This window comes from Brienomyrus brachyistius, chromosome 14 (genome assembly GCF_023856365.1).
Source record: "Brienomyrus brachyistius isolate T26 chromosome 14, BBRACH_0.4, whole genome shotgun sequence".
Lineage (NCBI taxonomy): Eukaryota > Metazoa > Chordata > Actinopteri > Osteoglossiformes > Mormyridae > Brienomyrus > Brienomyrus brachyistius.
The window spans coordinates 9,128,353-9,148,572 of record NC_064546.1 but is presented as its reverse complement, the minus strand read 5'-3'; the positions used below and the strand labels follow the sequence as shown (position 1 = coordinate 9,148,572).

The window sequence follows — 20,220 nt, the reverse complement described above, 5'->3', positions numbered from 1 at the left end:
AATAGACAGGTGCGTGTAATATCCAAACATCACAGACATCAATTCCTGAGTACAAAGGCATGGATTCGTATCTGACTGCTGTAGTGTCCTTCTACTCTTCCATTATGGCAATGACACCTGTCAGTGAATAAGGAGTACTTCATCAAAGTGCTGTACTCTTTTCTAAGGTGACTGTTGCCCCTCTTAAGTCATGTGTGTAATGAGGAAACTGCACATCACCCTATGGTCTGCATAGGGCTACAAATACACACATGTACACATACAAGGGATAATGAAAGTTGTCCTTCAGCTTTGTAGTTGTCTGTGAGCTCCAGATGAATACTTAAGTAAATTAGGAAATTGGGCACAGGTGGGAAATGATGTGCTGCTTGAACATGCTCTACACTATTTAAAGCATTGTGGCATTGGGAAGAGGTCCTATATGCTACAGGCATGAAAGCCACAATTTACAGCTGCAGAGCTTGCTGTTTTGGTAGATGAAGTGGAGCGAGTCTAGGGAGGAGTGAGGTATATGGACCTCCGAGACATCTATGCTTTCTACCCCTCGGTCACCTCTTCTTGGCCCAGCAACATCTGCCCCCCCTGCGGTGCAGTCCTCAGGTGTACTCCATGCCGGGCCCCTTCACATCAGGCCCCCTCCGGCGTGGCCATCACTCCCTTAGGGCTGCAGTTTGCCCTGAGTCCCCTGAATCCTCTCATCCTGGAAACTCACCCACCCTCATCCATCCTACTGCCTCGCCACGGCAACCCCTGCACACCCGCTGGCACAGAAATATTTGCTGCTGGTGCAGTGAAGAGCTCCTCAGGTCTGAGAGTGATAAAAATCCATTCTGAGGGATATCAGGGAGGAACTGGCAACCCTGAGGAAATAGAAGGAGAGACACCATTAGGAGGTTATGGCCTACCGGAGGGAGAAATTGACCTTACTGGCCCAACAGGTCAGCAGACCCAGCTACACACTGCACCTCCCAACCTCTGACAGTAAGTTCATATAACGATTTATTAGCATTACACAATATGCTGGTTGCCTAATGACTGCTTCTATTTTCCTTTAACAAACACTGAGTGATCCTGCCTGCCATGACCCCCATCCCTTCACCTCATTTTTTTGTTTTTCTTGTAAATAGGCCTGGGTATCAGGCCTCTATGCTTCTCAAAGTCCATCCCCTTGTCCTTGTCGTGGGAGGTGGAAACAGATGCAGTCTGGCCAACAGGGCTCTGGTGAAGCAGTGTTGCATAGTGGTGTACTAAGTGATGAATGCATTTGTACATCTGTATCCATTACAGAGACAGCATGCAAGAATGTATCACTGTTTGTAGCATTTAGTATAGTCAAGTAGTATTGGTATCATCTGCAAATGTATTTTGATGGTATATGGTCATGTGAATTATTAAAACATCTGTGGCCTGAGTATGTTACTCAGCATACTACTTCAGCAGTGCCAACTGTGCTGTTGGAGTGTGTAATAAATTTTTCCCTTCCTGTTGGTTACTCTGACTGTCTAGTGTAGTGTGGTTTTGATGCATAAATGTTGACATCCCTTGAACGACTTGACAGTGAAATAAGTATTTCGCTCTACCCCACCACCTTGACACTGGATCACAAATATAGGCAAAACATCTAGGCTTTTCATATAGTTTCAAACAGAAGAAGCAATAAGCTTTGGAGAAGATGAGAATGCTGTTGCTTTAATACAAAACCATAACACAATGTTGAGGGACTGACAGTTGCTATTCCCATCCCTCATGTCATACATTTTCTTCCAAAATGATCAGTCACAGTTCTACAACATGATCAGGTATTTAACCACGGTGTACTATGTCACCAGCTATTATGAAATGCATATCTAAGTGAAACAGTCTGCTCCTTAACTCAAAAATCACTACTGCTACTAAAGATTCAATCTGCACAGATATGCCCACCAATGACGGCTGCCTTTCAGTCAACTCCAATTAAGTGTGTGATTCCCTGGTCATTATAAATGCTGTGTGAAGATGTGAGGGCTGTAGAGTAATGGCAGCATTGCAGCACATCATGGTGTTGAACCACCATCGCAGACGTAGTGAGGTGGTTTATAGGCATGCCTTCATACGCACCACTTTTGATCCCCTGGAGGTCCTTTCGGTTGACAGAATAATCCGAAAGTATCACCTCACTTGGGCTAAGATAAAGGTGTTACTGCATTTTGTTCAGCCTGATCTTGCCAGGCCCACTAAGCATAACTTTGCCTTGCAACCAAGTGTCCAACTTTTGGCTGCACTGCACTTTTACGCCTCGGGCAGATTCTACGAGGTGCTGGGAGATGGCCTTGGCTTGCTCAGAGGATGACCTTTCCAGCCACAATGGAGGAGATCACCAGGGCAAACCAAGGCTTCCAACTGCTGGCCTTCAAGTCTGTTTCCCGAGTCCGGTTATTGACGTTGTTCCACTGTGTAGTGTCGTCTGTAATAAACCCTGTCTTTTGGATTTCCATGTGCCTAATCCAAATTTCCCCACTTCCCGCTTACTCGACCTGCACACAGTCGTAACAGAATGACTGGACTCCCGAACAAGGAGATGCCCGCTCAGATTGAGGAGCAATACCTCAATCAGGCTGATGAGGCTCTTTATTGGCTCGATCAGCCTGAGATTAAGGAGGAGCCCGGGCTGCGAGTTCTTGCCCTCAGTACAAGGGACATTTCAGACGAGCCATCCCCATCCGACAACTCTCAACTCCTGGAGGAAGTGAATGACAACCTGCGACGCAGAGATGCGGGGCAAATCTGAGGCAGGTAAGCATTGACTGCGGCTTGTCGTGTGAATCTCGGCTGGAGTTACCTGAAATGCCCCAGGCGCTGCCAGAAAGGGGGAAAAAGAAGCAGATATGTAAGGGGCGTGAGAAGATGCCGGAGATCTTCCTCAGGGCCGTCTCTATCTCCGCTGCCTGCCCTGCTACATGTCGGGAGGAACTCCTCCCGATTCCGAATCCGGCGGTATTCACAAGTGACATCATCACCACAGCTTCGCTGGAGCGATCGCTCGAAGCTTGCATTGTTGCCGCTGCCCCCGGAAGGAAGCCAGAGGTTCATTTGCCAGCCACTACATCCCCGACTGGGACATTCTTCACCCTTCAGGGTCTTTTCTGGAAGGTGCTGGAGGATGCAACAGTACAGGAGTCCCCAGAGGCTGCCCAGCTGTGTACACAGCTGCAAGGGGAGTTTGCAACCTTCACCCTGACTTCCTCATCACGTGAGCTGGACCAATTGGCAAAGAACCTGCGGTGGCTCCTCTGATTGAGGACAGAGCAGGCTCCCTTGACAGGTGAGGCTGTGCCTGCAGCTGAAATGCCTTCCCCTGCACAGACGGTGGATGCTCTTCCCCCCCGTGGTTCTCGCACCACCCGTGCTAGCTGCGCCCCCGGAGGTACCTGCAGCTCCTGGCCCTCCACAGTTCTCACAACCTCTATTGGTTGTGCTGTCTGACCAGCCTGTCCTGCCCGTGCCTAATCTGCCCATCATGCCTGACCTGCCACCCACAGAGGCCCCTGCAGCGCCCCCTGTGGTTCCTGCAGCGTTGCCGCCTTGCGAGGCTCCAGTCCCGGCAGCTAACGAGCTGCCCAAGGCTTCACCCGAGGTTCCTGCTACGGCTGCTCTGCATCCGCCTGTCCTTGCTCTGCCCGAGGCTCCTCTGCCTCCGCCTGTCCCTGCTCCACCCGAAGCTCCTGCTATGCCTCCACCCATTGCACCACACGAGGCTCCTGCTACGCCTCCACCCATTGCACCGCCTGAGGTCCCCGTGCCGCCTCCACCTCCTGCTCCACCCAAGGTCCCGGCGCCACCTCCTGTTCTGCCCGTGGTCCCAGCACAGCCCGCGCCTCACGCTCCGGCCCAGGCTCCACCGGCACCTGAGGTCCTGGCCCAGGCTTTGCCCATCCTAGTTCCTGATCCTGCTCCCATGGCCCCTGTCCCTTAGGAGGTCCCTGACTGCTGGACTATCGCGCCTCCTCCCTTAGTGGAGACGGAGGAGGAGCGCGAATTGGACCCCATCGGGGATCTCCCTGATATCCCCAATAACTCTCCCTGTGACTCCACCTCCACATCAGGGTGGATCCTGGTCTGGTCCCTGCCTTTCAGTGCCTCGTAAGGGGAGGGGACGCAGACGTAGGGACCGGGTCCTGCCCACCCTGCCCCCTGGCTCGCCCTTGCGCGCCTTAGCTGGGGCTCGGGGGGTGCCTGCGGGTCCGTTGGCTCCTGCTCGGCGGTCGCCAGCAGGTCCCCCTCTGACGCCTCGGTGGCCGTCCTTGGTCCTGTCTCTGACGCCTCGTTGGTTGTCTGCGGGTTCCCAGGCATCAACCCCTTGGTCATCTGTGGGTCCCTCTCCTACGACTCATCAGTCGGCTGCACCTTCGCTGGTAGTGGCTGCACCATCGCCTGCCATGGCTCCACCTCCCTTCTCACCTACATCAGACTCCCCTCCGACTTCTGCATATGCATTAATAATAATGTTGTGGTATACTGCAGGTATAGGATCAGACTCATTTTATTTGTTAAAGACCCACAGGGCATGCCTTCGGGGTCCTTGGAGTACTGTGGCTCCACAGCCTTCCTCCAGTATGCCTTACTGTGTGCACAGTCTGTCCAATGTGCCCACAGTATGCCCACAGTGTGCCCAATGTGCACACAGTATGCCTGCAAAATATCTACAGTGTCCCCAGTGAGCCCACAGTATGCCCACAGCTCGCTCAATGTGCCCGCAGTACACGCATAGTGTGCCAAATGTGCCCCCAGTGTGCCTACATTACACCCACAGTGTCCCACAGTGTGCCCACAGTATGCCCATAGTGCCAGCTTTGGGGCCCATGCAGGGGCAATGCAGGAGGAGCATCCAGGAGGCCAAAATATGCAGGGCATATGAGGACCCCACAATATGAGGCCCAGTGGGATTTCCCTCACCCAACCCTATGCTGTTGGCCCATATGTGCCCTGAATTTCACATTGGTAATGGGGTCCACTGACTGCTGCCCGCAGAGGCCCCACATGGGCCCAAAAGGAGCATGTTTGCTGGGAAATGAGCGGTTCTAGTGTTAATTGGCCAGTTGTGCCTTTTGCCACGCACCTTGCATGAAGGCAGTGGTGCATATATACAGTCAAACCTCCCTTATCTGGGCATAATGGGACTGAAGGGCGCCCGTAAGTAAGAAATGCCCATAACTTAGAAATACATGAACAGTACAGTACAACATATATGTACATGTGTACACATACAAACTACATGATATTTATGGGGTGCAAGGCTTATAATAGGATGTTATCTGAGCTAGCAAATCACCTCGTTTTATTCTTGCAGTGGTCATCCAGTTTTTAACCAGCATACTTGGTTATATATATTTAACCAGGGACCCAGGGGCGTCAGAAGCATTTTGAATGTGGGGGACACACTGGCATAAAACTAATATTTTATGTTAAATGTGTGTGTGGGGGGGAGTCCAAATGAATAATTATAAAATGTGAGGTTTCATAATTATAAAATCCCCTCAGATTTAATGGTGGTGATGCTCATGCAGGGGCCTGTACTACAAAGCGGGGTTACTGACTTATTGTGGTAACTTTGCCAGATTTTAGGTATTCTGGGCAAAAATGTAAGTGAACGAATATGAAGTCCATTTAAACTGTGGTTCCTTAAATCTGACAAGTTATTTTTGTTTAATGTGTGTACACAAAATCTGGTTATTTTGAATTTAATTTGCTGTCACAACATGGCGTCAGAGTGTGTTTACTAAAAAAATCACACAACACAGATAAACTACTTACATATACTATGTAAGGACAAGTATTCAGAGTATAACTGAAGCTTTGAAAAATGCTTTATTTTTTATAAATAAGCTGTGGTATGCCTTATATGCTGCCCAATGTGCTAGCATGCATTTCTATCTTTGGCAGCAGCCATGTTCACTGTTATTGTATTCTTCATATTTTACCAATATATTGTATATAATCAAGATACCAATATCTCATAATGTGATTATTCGATTTATAATGAATTTGAAAATATATTGCCACCTAGAGGTGAAATTGCAATATTTTTGAGTCAACCAGATATTTTTCTGTACCTTTTAAGTAGTAACATTCCATTAATTTTGAACAATTTTAGGAAATTTTACTTGTAGTATAATTAAATGCACACTCACATTCTAAAAGTAAAAAAGAAAAGTTTGGGAGTGTCGGAGGATTGGGGAAGATGGAAGTATGAATCTTTGTCTGGTGAAGCATAAGAGCGAGAGTTTGAGGCGTTGCCCTCTGATGGACGGAATGCAATACTACGAAGCTTAATTCGTAATACTTTATGAATATGGGGCTGCTTCACAGTCACAATATAATCAACAATGCAATCCTTTGTAAACTGTCTTATTATTTTGTTGTAAAAAAGAGGTATTTAACTCTCGTTCACCATTTTCCTTAAAAAAGATTCTGGCATATCTGAACACTATTGCTGGACTTATGTAAAGTGTTAAATCTGTTGTTCCTTCTTTTCTCCTTCATATTCACATATTATTTCATAGTTGTTTCATTTCGCCCAATTACGGGAAAACTTTTTTTAACTTGCGAGTCCCTATCAGCCGTGCCGTATGATAAGTAATGTGATCAGTCCCTAACTCCATTCTCTATTTTTGTGTTTCCTTGTGCTGCCAAGCCCCTGACGTAATGCTTCGTGTTAATTATTAGCATGTGGAAAGATATGCCGAGACTCTCCCGCAGTTATGTTTGTACCAGAAGGGAGAAAAGTTACACAAGATGGCAAAACACACAGATCCGGAATGAAGGGGCACCGATCCCCACTGATTTAAAATCAGCTTTTTCCCATTTCCGCGATCAGCAGCACCGATGCAGCCGTGCCAACGGAAAAGTAAGTAGTATTAGACCAATTTTAAAGCTTCAATAATAAGTAGCTAGCTATACTTTGCTGTTGTGTCACTTGTTACCTTATCTAAATTAATGGGGATCTGGAGCAGATTTGATACATTATTTATGATATTTCGCTTCGGAGTTGTGTTATATGATTTCAGGTTTAGTTAAAATTAAAGGCATATATGAAAAGCTAGGGGCTAATAGGATTGCTATTACAGAGGTCAGGCTTTGGCGGTGAGCATAGTGGGGGATAACGCGGTTTAGCACATTGTATACACGGAGTATGAATGTATACTTTTGTGTGTGTGTGTGTGTGTGTGTGTGTGTGTGTGTGTGAGAGAGAGAGAGAGAGAGATAGATAAGTATACAAAAGATAGTAAAAAGGTGTAGGACAGTGCGGACAAACAGTAATACAAACTGTACAACAGGGCATGTATCGTTGCGACTTTTCCGTCCACAACTAATACTGGATTTACTCAGACAAACGTATTTTTAGGACTGGGTGGATATAATTTATTTTTGTTTCAGTGGCTTACCCAATAGGCCCGCATTCAAAGCGGTTTGGCTGACGAAAAGCAAGGCTTTAAATGAAATTCTGGCAAAGGCTGGGCTTTCTGTTTAAAAACTGCTCTGTATTTATAAACAAACGTCGTTATTAAATTAAAATCGTTTTTTACACTTTCATGGTTATTATACTCCTGCCGTTTTCCCCGGTCAGGAGGTAATTCAGTACTGTATATGTACTTTTGCTTTGTGCTTATGAGTGTGTTTCGCCAGTAGCTAATGCTGGTGACATTTGTTTTGTATTTGGTATAAGAGAACCGATTTGCAATAACAAGATCACCAGTATAACAAACAGTCGTAGCAACCATGGGCACATCGGACCAATAAAGAAGCGAGTGCGGGCTAAGAAGCCACATTGGGTCAGCAAAGAGTATACAGTCATACAGCCAGTGGTTGGCTATACCATGACAGATTATAATGCCTCCATGGTGGTTTCCTGCATAATCGTTTATATGAGTTTGATGCAAAGAGTAGAGTAATTCGTTTTCTAAGACCTATAATGGCACTAACAGTATTATAGCCACGTATTAGAGAACAGTGCTATGCTATGTGGAAATTGAATCTCAGCTAAAGATAGTTTTTGGAAAATTACTTTTTAATATTAAAAACTAAACAAAGATATTGAACCTTATAAAAAAACTATTTAATGCATTCTCTATGTGAACACTAAGTTCATTATGATCTTGTTTTGAACAGAAATGTATGAGGAAAAAACAAACATTCGTTCATAAATAATATCACTGCTCAACAGTCAATATTGAATGCTGCTTTCCTGTATAATTTAAAACGTTTTAACAACAAGTTCACACCTTTTTTCAACCGGTTACTGTAACATTGTGCAATGTCTTTGCATAGGCCTAAGCAAAATGAAAATAGCAATGTACTTATAGGTGAAAGAAAAAATGCATACTCATGACATATTGAATTGCAGTAAATAAGATCCATGAAATAGTGCTGGGCAATATCATGTCGATATTTTATCTCGCATATGCAATAATCACTAGGGCGTCAGATGTCGGGAAACATTTAGTCAGATGCTAGCTTTTCGGTACTATGTGGACATTTATTTACCCCCAAAATTTGTTAAACAGATTAGTAATACAACTAAACTATTTATCAGATGACACCCATAAGTTAGTAATCTGTATAAACTGGGCATATCGTTATGCTAATTAAATTCAGTTAGTGGAGCACACTACATACTACTGTTTTGTATACTTTGGTATGATATGCCCTGAAGGGGTTGTGAGGAAAGGAAGACCTCAGCAGCCAGGACATCTTTTACAAGAGGAGATCTTGTGGATAAACAAGGTAAAAAGACAGAGATGGTGTGGCGGTACTTTTTCCAGTTTAAAGTCAGACACGTTTATGAAGCATAAGGATATGCTGAATTTATACTGATTCCTAATTTTTGGGCATCATAAAATGCTTCATTAATGTTTTAGCTGTACTAATGTGCTTAAATTGTGTGTATAAATAAACATCCGTATAGTTCCTACCCTCACCTATGGTCATGAGCTATGGGTAGTGACCGAAAGAACGAGATCGCGGGTGCAAGCGGCCAAAATGAGCTTCGTCCGCAGGGTGGCTGGGCTCTCCCTTAGAGATAGGGTGAGGAGTTCAGTCATTCGGGAGGGACTCAGAGTAGAGCCGCTGCTCCTCCGCATCGAGAGGAGCCAGATGAGGTGGCTCGGGCATCTGATTCGGATGCCTCCGGGACGCCTCCCTGGGGAGGTGTTCCGGGCATGTCCCACTGGGAGGAGACCCCGGGGAAGACCCAGGACACGCTGGAGAGACTAGGTCTCCCGGCTGGCCTGGGAACGTCTCGGGATCCCCCCAGAGAAGCTAGATGAAGTGGCCGGGGAGAGGGAAGTCTGGGCTTCCCTGTTGAGACTGCTGCCCCCACGACCCGACCCCGGATAAGCGGAAGATGATGGTTGGATAGTACCGAAAGGCTGGCATCTGGCCAAATGTTTTGCCTGTCATTTGAAGTCCTGGTGATTATTGCACATGTACAATATAATATCGATGTGATATTGCTCAGCCCTACCGTGAAAGATCTGTCTGTTAGGGATGACAAATGATTGGCCACATCCCAGAAAAATAAGCATGGTTAAGAATGGCCAATACTTTAAGTAACAGTTAAAAACACTTGGCTACCTACAAACGTCCTAGGTGGAGCGGGGTTGAAAAGGTTTTTGAAATTACAATAGATGCTTTCGTACTGCGCAACAGAAACTGCGACCTTTATTTTAAGTAAGCATAGGAGATGTAAATAGCTCACAGGATGAACTTCACACGTAATTTCATATGAAACTACACCACCACCCCAAAACAATGAAAGATAAACAAGTCGATTTGTTAGTTGTTTATTAGCTATTGGGGGGATAGTTATGTCCTGTATTGGTTCAAAGTCAGGCACAACATTTTATTTATATTTTATTTGTACAGCTTGCAACATGTTTATAATTCATTATTATATATGGCTAGAGGATCCATATTTGGTTTCCACAGAATAAAAACTATGTGACTTTATTCCACTAATAAGGTCTGGCAAGTTTCATTGCTGGCATCGGTGATAATAGACAAAAATATATCGCCTATAAATCAGATTTTCTAAGTTTGTGCTGCTGCTTGTGGTAAACCAATCAGCAAAGTTTTTGCGAAAGCCCTACCCAGTAGTTCCTGGTTTAGTGAAAAGTATGTACTCCAAAGTAAGGACTAAACAAAGGTTCAGGAGCCACCTCCGAGGTATTACAGCCGGCAAGAGTTTCTGTAATGGGAATGTGACAGGTTCCTGAAAAAAAAAATCCTGCACAAGGAAGTGCATAATAAGTCAGATTAAGAATAATATGGTAATGGTGCATGATTTTTGCTCATCATATAAATATTAAGAAAAAGAACCAAGGCAAAATGAAATTCTCATAATTAACAGAAGTCTTCATCTAACTACTATATACTGTAGGGTTGTGTATTGGCCAGAATCTGGTGATACCATATGTATCATGATGCAGAGATTGATTCAATTTTTTGCAATTTTTTTAAATCTAATTTTAGATAAACTGTTTATAGTGTAAAGAACAGGCCACCATATGCATGAAATCTGAGTAAAAAATTTTGTCGCTGTACAAAAACAATGAGATGTCATTTGGAGCATGCTTGTAGATGCCATGTTAAGGATAAAAATATCAAAAGAGTACCACTTGGAATAAAAGTACAGATAAGGTTGATTATGAAATATATAATATATACATGCTAAATAAAGAAGAAGAAATATTAAGAGTGCAAAGCAATCATTAGCACATCATTTTTAGATTAATTTCACACACCAAAAATGTGGCATTGGAGAGCGTTGGGCCTCTATGCCTCTGAGCGCTGCCATCTAGGTTCACAGTTCACAGGTTATGTTACGTTTGAGTGGAAGACTCAAATGGCTGAAGATGCACCCAGTGACAAAAAAAAGTTAAGCATCCAGAAGAAATGGTCTGATTTGGATGTATTTTGAGATATGTGGAGACCAGCAATGGGTATGTAAATGACTCGATTTGGAAGGAGCTGACATGTCACATAGTCACAAAGGATGCCTCCTAGACTTAGGAGTTTGATAGGAGTCGCATTTTGGGTTTGCATGAGTCCAGGTGATCGTATTGTGCAATTTCCCAGTATGTGGGCCATACAGATGTCATAGTCCCTCGATGTTGGAACCAATGGGCATATGAGGGCACCCATATATTCATCATCCCAGTTGTAGGCTACCGTTAACACCAGTGCAGGGACGGCTGCGTTTGAAGTGCTGCCGTAACCGAGAGGCAGGGACTGATGACGAGTGGGGTTATACCATGTTCAGCGATGAATCTCGGATCTGCGTTATCATGGAAAACCGTCGTGTACATATGGCAGCGCCAAGGGGACAGGACCAATCCTCTATCTAGCTCTGATTTAAAGGAACCCAGGGTTTTAGCTTGTGCTACACTTGCAGGAAGACTATTGGGTCAGTCCATGCCAAATCAACCAATATCCAGAAAAGTTCCATGGGCATCATTCCTGATTTTGATTTTGATCATCTCAAAAATGATCTCTTGGCAGCTGAACGTAAGACTTGAAAATGTCATATTTGACCCTGGGAGTTTATATTGAAGGAGTTGAGTTGAGATAGTTATATTTTCAGCATTTATAGTTCAGTTATGCTTCTTTCAACTGTATAAGTTTCATTCCCATCACTAACTATCTACACAGTCAACCACGCCCCTGAAGTAGGGGGTCCTGTGAGGGGATTTCTCACCTGTGACCATTTTCAGATGGCAATATATCAAAGAATAAATGGTTATTTAGAATGAATTTGCATCTGCTTACAGTGTCTTCCTCAAAGAACAAAAATATAGAAGAATATTGGATGTAGGTGTGGTGGTGACCCCACAGCTTGGGGTCAAAATCCGAAAAAAGTGAACCAAAAACTGATTTTTGCAGGTCCATAACTTTGAAGTGCTTCCCCTGAGCTTAATTTTAATACCAGATTCTAAAAGAGCAGGGAACAGTAGGCCAGGAGAGCAATTTTCAGCTCTCTCGCATGCTTAGAAACGAAGATATGGTCTCCTGAAAACCCTTACAAATGACATGCGCGATTCGCGAGTGCAAAAAAGGGGGCGTGGCACCCAAATTTGAAAGGGCCATAACTTTGGACTGCTTCAGAATTTTTCAATAAAACTTGGGGAATTTTCAGTGTTCTCTATAAGGATCAAAATATCAAGTTTTCATCAAAATCAGGAATGATGCCCATGGAGCCCCTGGTTGATTTGGCATGGACTGACCCTATTCCATACTCCAACTACACGCTGTGTAAAGAACTTCTTCCTCAAATTCGTTTTATAATTCTCCGGGTAATTTCCACTTATGGCCACAAGTTCTAGTATTTAAACTAATATTGAAATAGCCATTTGGGTGAACAGCATCCAGACCTGTTAGAATCTTATATACCTGGATCTTGTCCCCGCTTAGTCTCCTTTACTCTGTTTATGGGGGCAACATCAAAGGCATCTAAGTAGATCACGTCGTAGGACTTTTTGTGATCAATATCTCTTGTACCTTCCTCAAAGAAAGCTGGATCTACCTCTCCTAAATCCATGTTTATTAGGTTTATTAGGAAGATAATCCTAATACAGTACGTTAAGGCACATGCAACATTAATGACCGGACTGGGGAAACAGACTTGAACGCGGACTAAATACCCAGGACTAAGCAGAAATTACACTAAACAGCTGATAACAATCAGGAATTCACACGAGGTAAATGAGTGGGCGTGGCACACAGGAGGATTGAACAGACAGGTCATGACACAATGCATCTTTACACCCCCTAATAGCTATTTTTATTCATGTTTTTGGTTGTGTTCGTTGGGAAAACGTTAGTCCAAACACAGTAAGATGGAAAACAAATACTATTTGGGCACTTTTCACTGCACCAGGTACTATATTTTTGGTATGAAACTTTTGGTACTTAATCTTTTCCATTGACTTCTGGTCAAGTACCAGTAACAAAAGTACCAAACCAGCTGGGGTACTTTTTTGGTACTTTTGCGATGGAACTTTCAAACGTGTTCATTGTTGATTTGGTTAAGCAAATACCTGTCTCTGAAACACAATACAACCACCAACTTGAAAAAAGTTAGCAACTCAGAAAACAGAGATAAATGAAGTGAAAAAGAAAGCCAATAAAGTATGCATGGACAAATCAAGAGACTCATGGTTTAATTTCAGTCTGGTTGGAAGAACCAGAAGAAGATCTGGATGGCAAGACAAAATAAAAAAGTCTTTGCTATAATATACTACATCGGCATGATATTGGGAAAAAAAAATAAAATATTGTGATGTGATTTTGTTGTGATAAATTTTGGGATTTCGAAATTTTTCACAAATTGATGAAAATTATTGGAGAGCGCATGCTTTTATGCAAAAGCAGCAGCTCTAAGCTTCAAACTGGTTTTGTAAACATATACTAGATAATCTTGAAAAGCAACAATAATTAAAATTACAATACTTGCTGAGTTTTTATTTCCATTGACAAAGTAAAAATGGTTCAGTGAAATTTAAACAACCCCATGCTAAAATGTCCGTACAGTATGAAAATATGAAAAAGCCTGATCTCAAACGAGCTGACTGTTGTGGTCCTTGCAGTGTCAGAATTGCATGTGCATAACATACATTGTTGGTATTTAAATCGCACATTACCCAGCCCTGTAATAGGTCTAAATATGGCTATAGTATATCGCAATAAATGATAAATCAATTGCATGATAATTAAAATGAGGTTGATAATTTTTTCAGCCACGATATTTTTCATTTGAATGCTTGTTTGTTTTCCTCATGTCTCTCTCTACCAAATTGGAATATCGGCTCTTTTTAGCAAAATGGCTCATTTGGCTAAGCTCACCAAGAAGACCCGACTCTTTCGGCTCCTAAATGGCTCTTTTTTTAAAAAAAACCTGTCTCTCTCTAACTTTAACCTGATGCTGATTAGCATGACCTGATTTGAGCTTGTTAAAAATAAGACGCCGTCTCGTGCGCGGGCTTTTTCAAAAGGCAACGTGTTCTGGCCAATGTCGTCCTTAATGTTTAGGCAGCTCAAAAACCTGGACAATTCTATAAACATTAATAAAACGGCTCTTGAACAGGAGCCGGCTCCCATCATTCATTAAAAAGAGTCGGCTCAAAGAGTCGTCTTGTTCGCGAATGACACATCACTAGTAATGAGGTGTGAACTCTCGTGTCAGTGGGCTCTTTGCACGCCAGCTTCCGCCTTCATGGAAATGCGGCTCGCTCATTTCCGGTCTTTGAAAAATGACATGCCGTTTACAGGACTTGCCCAAACTTATGATCAACGACATACATAGCTTTTGTAAATCCTTCTCCAAAGTACCAACAAGTAAATTAGTGAAGAGCTTTAAGATGTTTGTCTTGTCTTACATCCACGGATACGAAGGGGAGTCTTTTTCGTGCAATTTTGTGGCTGGTGTTAGACTGAGACATGAAGAAGAAAAAAATCGGTTATGATGATTATCCGATTATAATTATCAATTTCGCCCAGGCATAAGTGTTCACTATAAGCGGTAAAGTAAAATGTGACAATAAATTATGAATGATTATATGCAATAAATTATATTTCTTGCTCGGAATTTGCCAGACTGAAGTAGCTACAGGTTTGCATATGGCCTGTTGAGGCACCTGCTTTTATTGATATGGAGTGTTTTGTTGTTAGCACTTTTTGTTTACAAAGGACCTAACTGGCAGTTTTGCCTGTTTTTCCTGTCTGAGCTTAATGTTTAATATTTTAAGGGCGATTTTGTTTACAGAGACTTCATAATCCATTTTATTTGTTTTTGGTTGTGTTTGGTTTTTATTCAACTGCATTTTTCGTTAAGAGAGACTGAGAGTCCATTTTATTTATTGTTCTTGTTTGTTTATTTATTTTGGATATTAAAAATGTCTTCCTGTCCCAGTGTTAAATGTTCTTTACAAATTAAAGTGTATTGATCATTGAAAGGGTATACTTGCATTAATATGCCATTATTATTACATCAGTTGAAAATGGTCTCACAACGGAAATATTATTGTTTATCGCAATAATTCCTGGGACAATTAATCGTCCAGCAAAATTTGTTATCGTGACAGGCCTAGGCATATTTCTAATTCAGTATAAAATACCCCACCTGGCATTGTGATGTTATTCAACAGCGTAATCTGACTAGTCTAACCATATTTTTTGTTACAGGTCTAATGTGTTTCCTGTGGGAAATGCCATATGGTCAAGAGAAGATTTGACTCTAATATTGAGTCCCTTACAAAAATAATCAAAGTAAACATCAAGGAGAGAACTTACCACAGCCCTGTCAATGCCACATGGTCATTCTAGAAGACAAGAAGATGCTGATACATTTGGATTTTGGTAAATAAATACCCGTGCACAAATTGTTGGTGCTCAAAGGAAGAATTAAGAAAAACAAAAGACTGAAAACAGAAGATTTTTATTAAGCAAGAAAGAAAGTGCTGCTAGTCTTGTGCTCTAGGCTATGATGTTTCGTGATCAGGTTGGTGTCCTGAACAGTTGGTTCAAGGGGTGGAATGAGTGTGAACAGACTGTAGCCTTGCTGTCGCTGCTTAAGCGTGTTAGCCGGACGCAGGCCCGTTTTCTGCAGCTTTGTCTAGAGCATTCTCTTGCTGAATGCACCGAACTACATGTATTGGAGGCAGAGGCCAACAACCCAGGTGAGTGAGAATCATAAGTAATTCCCTATTAGTACTCATTGTTGTCTGTGCAGTGGAAAGGAGTTTGTAAAAATGCATAAATATGTAAACAGCGCAGGACTTCAAACAGTCAAGTCTAATGTGAGTAAAATATGTTGTAAACTGTCATCAGTTAACGATTACAGTATATGTGTAGCATATATGTTGTACATAGGGAACTGTAAACTTAATAAAACAAACTATTAGCCAACTGAGACATTTTTTGAAAAAGATAAGCTGTGCTGCCTATACCGTGCCTGAATATGAGAAGTTCAGTAGGGTTTAACCTCATGTTAACAGTGTGAATTCTTTGTGTTGCCTGTGGATGAAGCACAGATGAAATGGTGTGTTTGTCTTGATCTATGCTCAATTTACTCTCCTTTTCTGCATTTTTCTAATTTATTTTGTTCAAGGATGTTTTTCTGTGGAAGCATTGTCAAAAACTTGCTTTGGATGGATTGTCCAAATCAAAACATACAGTTACATGATTTTATGCCATTCTCAGCAGAAACATATATAAATAGCAAAAAAAGAAGCAAAATAGTACCAGGAAACTTTATACTCAGTCTTTTGAAAGAATCCATAATTTTTGGTAAATTGAGTGAGTAGGTAAATAAAACTCTTGATGCCGAGTGCCACTGATATGACTTTTACATGGCTGATTGAAAAATAAAATGTTTGAATAAGGAAGTAGGAAAGGGAAGGGAAGTAGGAAATGTGGAGTAACGTCTGTGTAATGATGGCTTTTGTACTTTGTGTGCATAGTCTCTGGTGATGATGAATTGCCTTAGGAAATGAAAAGGTAAATATTCATGTTCTTTAACTTTATTAACTGGAATTATAAATTTGAATGGCTTATATGTTGTTAATTATGAAACATTTATTTGAAGTGTTTAGTCTTTTTGCTGTTTGACAGAAACAGGTAACAAATATGATACACTGACAGAATGGGAAGGTATATCCCAGGAAGCACAGAGCCCTTTTCCACCAATGTGGTGCTGGTGTTGGTGCCAAACCGCTGCCTAATTTGGAGCTAGTTCTATGCACTTCCACTGCCGATTACCTGTGGCACTCTTGAAAAACTGGCTCTGACCCATCATCAGAGAATTGCCAGTCTGAAACTGATGTCGGCATGAGGGGAGGGGCTACAATACTCTGTAACCAGTCGCATTTATTGGTAGTGTTTGATGTTTTGTTTGATTTTGGTGTTTGCTGAAAATATGCAGAAATTAAAGGAAAGCTGGAAAAAGCAGGCTACATTTATAGTTTGCAGTAAACTACTACCTAAACTGCATAAAAGAATTCTCACAAACTGGCACAGAATGGAAAGACTTTAGAAGAGCCCCACTGTTCTGTATTTATTTTTGGCAAGTAGCCTCCATAGTGGAACTGTAACACGTTTTCTTATGGGTAACCACAATCAAAAATTGGTGCTTGCTCTCTGGAGTATATGACTTAGGCAGTGACATACATAATAAAATGACTGATGAAACTGAAGTTATGGATGAACTGCATCTGATTGAATCTATGGACAATTGTGATCAGTCGATGGCTTGGTGATGGCCCACACAACTGGTAATGGTAATCTTCTGTACAGCTGCAAAATCTATACTGAATACATCCTGTGAATATTAGTTATTAATTAATAATACTTTGCAATATAGCTAGATAATGTTTTGTGAAAAAGAATGTTTTGACAGGAGACAGGCACTTAAGTTAGTCTAAACATTCTCTGTCAGAACACATTATTTAACAAACTCAAAAATGTGCCCATTGTCGTGTACAAACCTGCCATCTGTTATTCATGTTTTTAACTAGTGGAAATGCACTGAATACCTGCCAGTTCTCAGGTTGAGTCACTTCAGCACCACCTAAGGACCAGCATCCTTTTGGCACCAGCACAAGCACGGCACTAGTGGAAAAGAGTTAATGGAGGTTTGAGGGGACTTTGGAGTATCCTAAGGGAACCAGAGCAAGCATGGAGAGATCAGGTTACTGTATACACAGTGCCTACTGTTCACATAAATACATCACAAAACACTGAATATCATCCATCCATTTTCCAAACAACTTATCCTACTGGGTTGCGGGGGGTCCGGAGCCTATCCCAGAAACAATGGGCCCGAGGCAGGGAACAACCCAGGATGGGAGGCCAGCCCATTGCAGGGCACAATCACACACCAGTCACTCACACATGCATTTCTACGGGCAATTTAGCAAGTCCAATTAGCCTCAGCATGTCTTTGGACTGTGGGGGGAAACCGGAGTACCTGGAGGAAACTCCATGACGGCATGGGGAGAACATGCAAACTCTGCACACATGTGACCCAGGCAGAGACTTGAACCTGGGACCCAGAGGTGTGAGGCAACAGTGCTAACCACTGCACCACCAGGCTAGTAGAGGATTTAAGGAAAATTAAGCTCAAAAGTTCTGAGTGTTTTATAGGAATGAAAGATTCAAAGGCGTCATTATTGGTAGGCATAAGACTAGCAGGAGGCTGGCAGCCGTAAGTAGCTAAGGACGTGCACTGGATGGTCTCTCTAATCTTAGTTATTTTACCATTAAAAAATGTAACTAAGTCATCACTCTTAAGAGCTTGCGGGACTTGTGAGTTTAATGAAGAATTCTGTGTTATCCTAGTCACGGATTCAAATAGGAATTTAGGATTGGTTTTGTTCATGTCTTAATCTGGAGAGATACACAGACCTAGCAGTCACTAGTGCTTGTCTATATTTAGAGAGGCTCTCTTTCCAGGCAGATTTTAAAACTTCTAGTTTAGTTGAGCGCCATTTGTGCTCTAGCTTGTGTGATGTCTGTTTGAGTTCACGTGTACGATCAGAGTACCAGGGGGATGGTTTGTTATCTCTATGCTTTATCCTCTTAAGTGGAGCTACAAGATCTAGAGTGCTGTGAAAAGATTTTTACATGGTTGCAGTTGCCTGTTCAAGTTCACGGGGCCCCCCCCTGGAGCCAGGCCTGGGGGTGGGGCTCGATGGCGAGCGCCTGGCGGCCAGGCCTACACCCATGGGGCCTGGTCGGGCGCAGCCCGAACAAGGCACGTGGGTCCCCCCTCCAATGGGCTCACCACCCATTGGAGGGGCCATAGGGGTCGGGTGCGAGGTGATCTGGGCGGCGGCCAAAGGCGGGGACCTTGGCGGTCCGATCCTCGGCTGCAGAAGCTAGCTCTAGGGACATGGAATGTCACCTCTCTGATGGGGAAAGAGCCTAAGCTGGTGCGCGAGGTTGTGAAGTTCCGGCTAGATATAGTCGGACTCACCTCGACGCAGGTCACGTGGGCAGCGACAGTGAGACCTGGAGGGGCGTGATTGGGAGGAACGGCCCCCCCGATCTGAACCCGAGCGGTGTTTTGTTATTGGACTTCTGTGCTCGTCACGGACTGTCCATAATGAACACCATGTTCAAGCATAAGGGTGTCCATATGTGCACTTGGCACCAAGACACCCTAGGCTGCAGTTCGATGATCGACTTTGTAGTCGTGTCGTCGGACTTGCGGCCGCATGTTTTGGACACTCGGGTGAAGAGAGGGGCGGAGCTGTCAACCGATCACTACCTGGTGGTGGGTTGGCTCCGCTGGTGGGGGAGGAAGCCGGCCAGGCCTGGCAGGCCCAAGCGTATAGTGAGGGTCTGCTGGGAACGTCTGGCGGAATCCCCTGTCAGGGAGAGTTTCAACTCCTACCTCCAGCAGAATTTCTCCCATATCCCGGGGGAGGCGGGGGACATTGAGTCCGAATGGGCCATGTTCCGTGCCTCCATTGTGGAGGCGGCTGACCGGAGCTGCGGCCGTAAGGTGGTCGGTGCCTGTCGCGGCGGTAATCCCTGAACCCGCTGGTGGACACCGGTGGTAAGGGATGCCGTCAAGCTGAAGAAGGAGTCTTATCGGGCCTTTCTGGCCTGTGGGACTCCAGACGCAGCTGACGGCTACCGGCAGGCCAAGCGGAATGCGGCTTTGGCGGTCGCTGAGGCAAAAACTCGGGTGTGGGAGGAGTTTGGTCAGTCCATGGAGAACGACTTTCGGACGGCTTCGAGGAAATTCTGGTCCACCATCCTGCGGCTCCGGGCGGGAAAGCGGTGCAGCATCAACACTATTTATGGTGGGGATGGTGCGCTGCTGACCTCAGCTCGGGACGTTTTGAGTCAGTGGAGGGAGTACTTCGAAGACCTCCTCAATCCCACCGACACGCCTTCCAATATGGAAGCAGAGTGTGGGGACTTGGGGGTGGACTCGCCTATCTCGGGGGTGGAGGTCGCTGAGGTGGTCAAAAAGCTCCTCGGTGGCCGGGCCCCGGGGGTGGACGAGATTCGCCCAGAGTTCCTCAAGGCTCTGGATGCTGCGGGGCTGTCCTGGTTGACACGCATCTGCAGCATCGCGTGGACATCGGGGGCAGTACCTCTGGACTGACAGACCGGGGTGGTGGTCCCCCTCTTTAAGAAGGGGGACCGGAGGGTGTGCTCCAACTACAGGGGGATCACACT

At 44.0% G+C, this 20,220-nt stretch overlaps 1 protein-coding gene across 4 annotated transcripts in view; it reads left to right on the top strand.

The window, feature by feature from the left end:
- Positions 1 to 6,681: 6,681 nt before the first annotated feature.
- The window catches only part of samd4a (sterile alpha motif domain containing 4A), a 104,261-nt gene continuing 90,722 nt past the window's right edge, over positions 6,682 to 20,220 (top strand). For all 4 annotated transcript variants that reach the window (XR_007382315.1, XR_007382314.1, XM_048974937.1 and 1 more), the window contains exons 1-2: positions 6,682 to 6,883; positions 15,214 to 15,707. Coding sequence is in view for 2 of the 4 variants with exons in the window: in XM_048974937.1 (XP_048830894.1) it covers positions 15,512 to 15,707 (196 nt within the window). In the remaining 2 variants the exon portion in view is untranslated. The remainder of the gene's footprint in view (positions 6,884 to 15,213; positions 15,708 to 20,220) is intronic.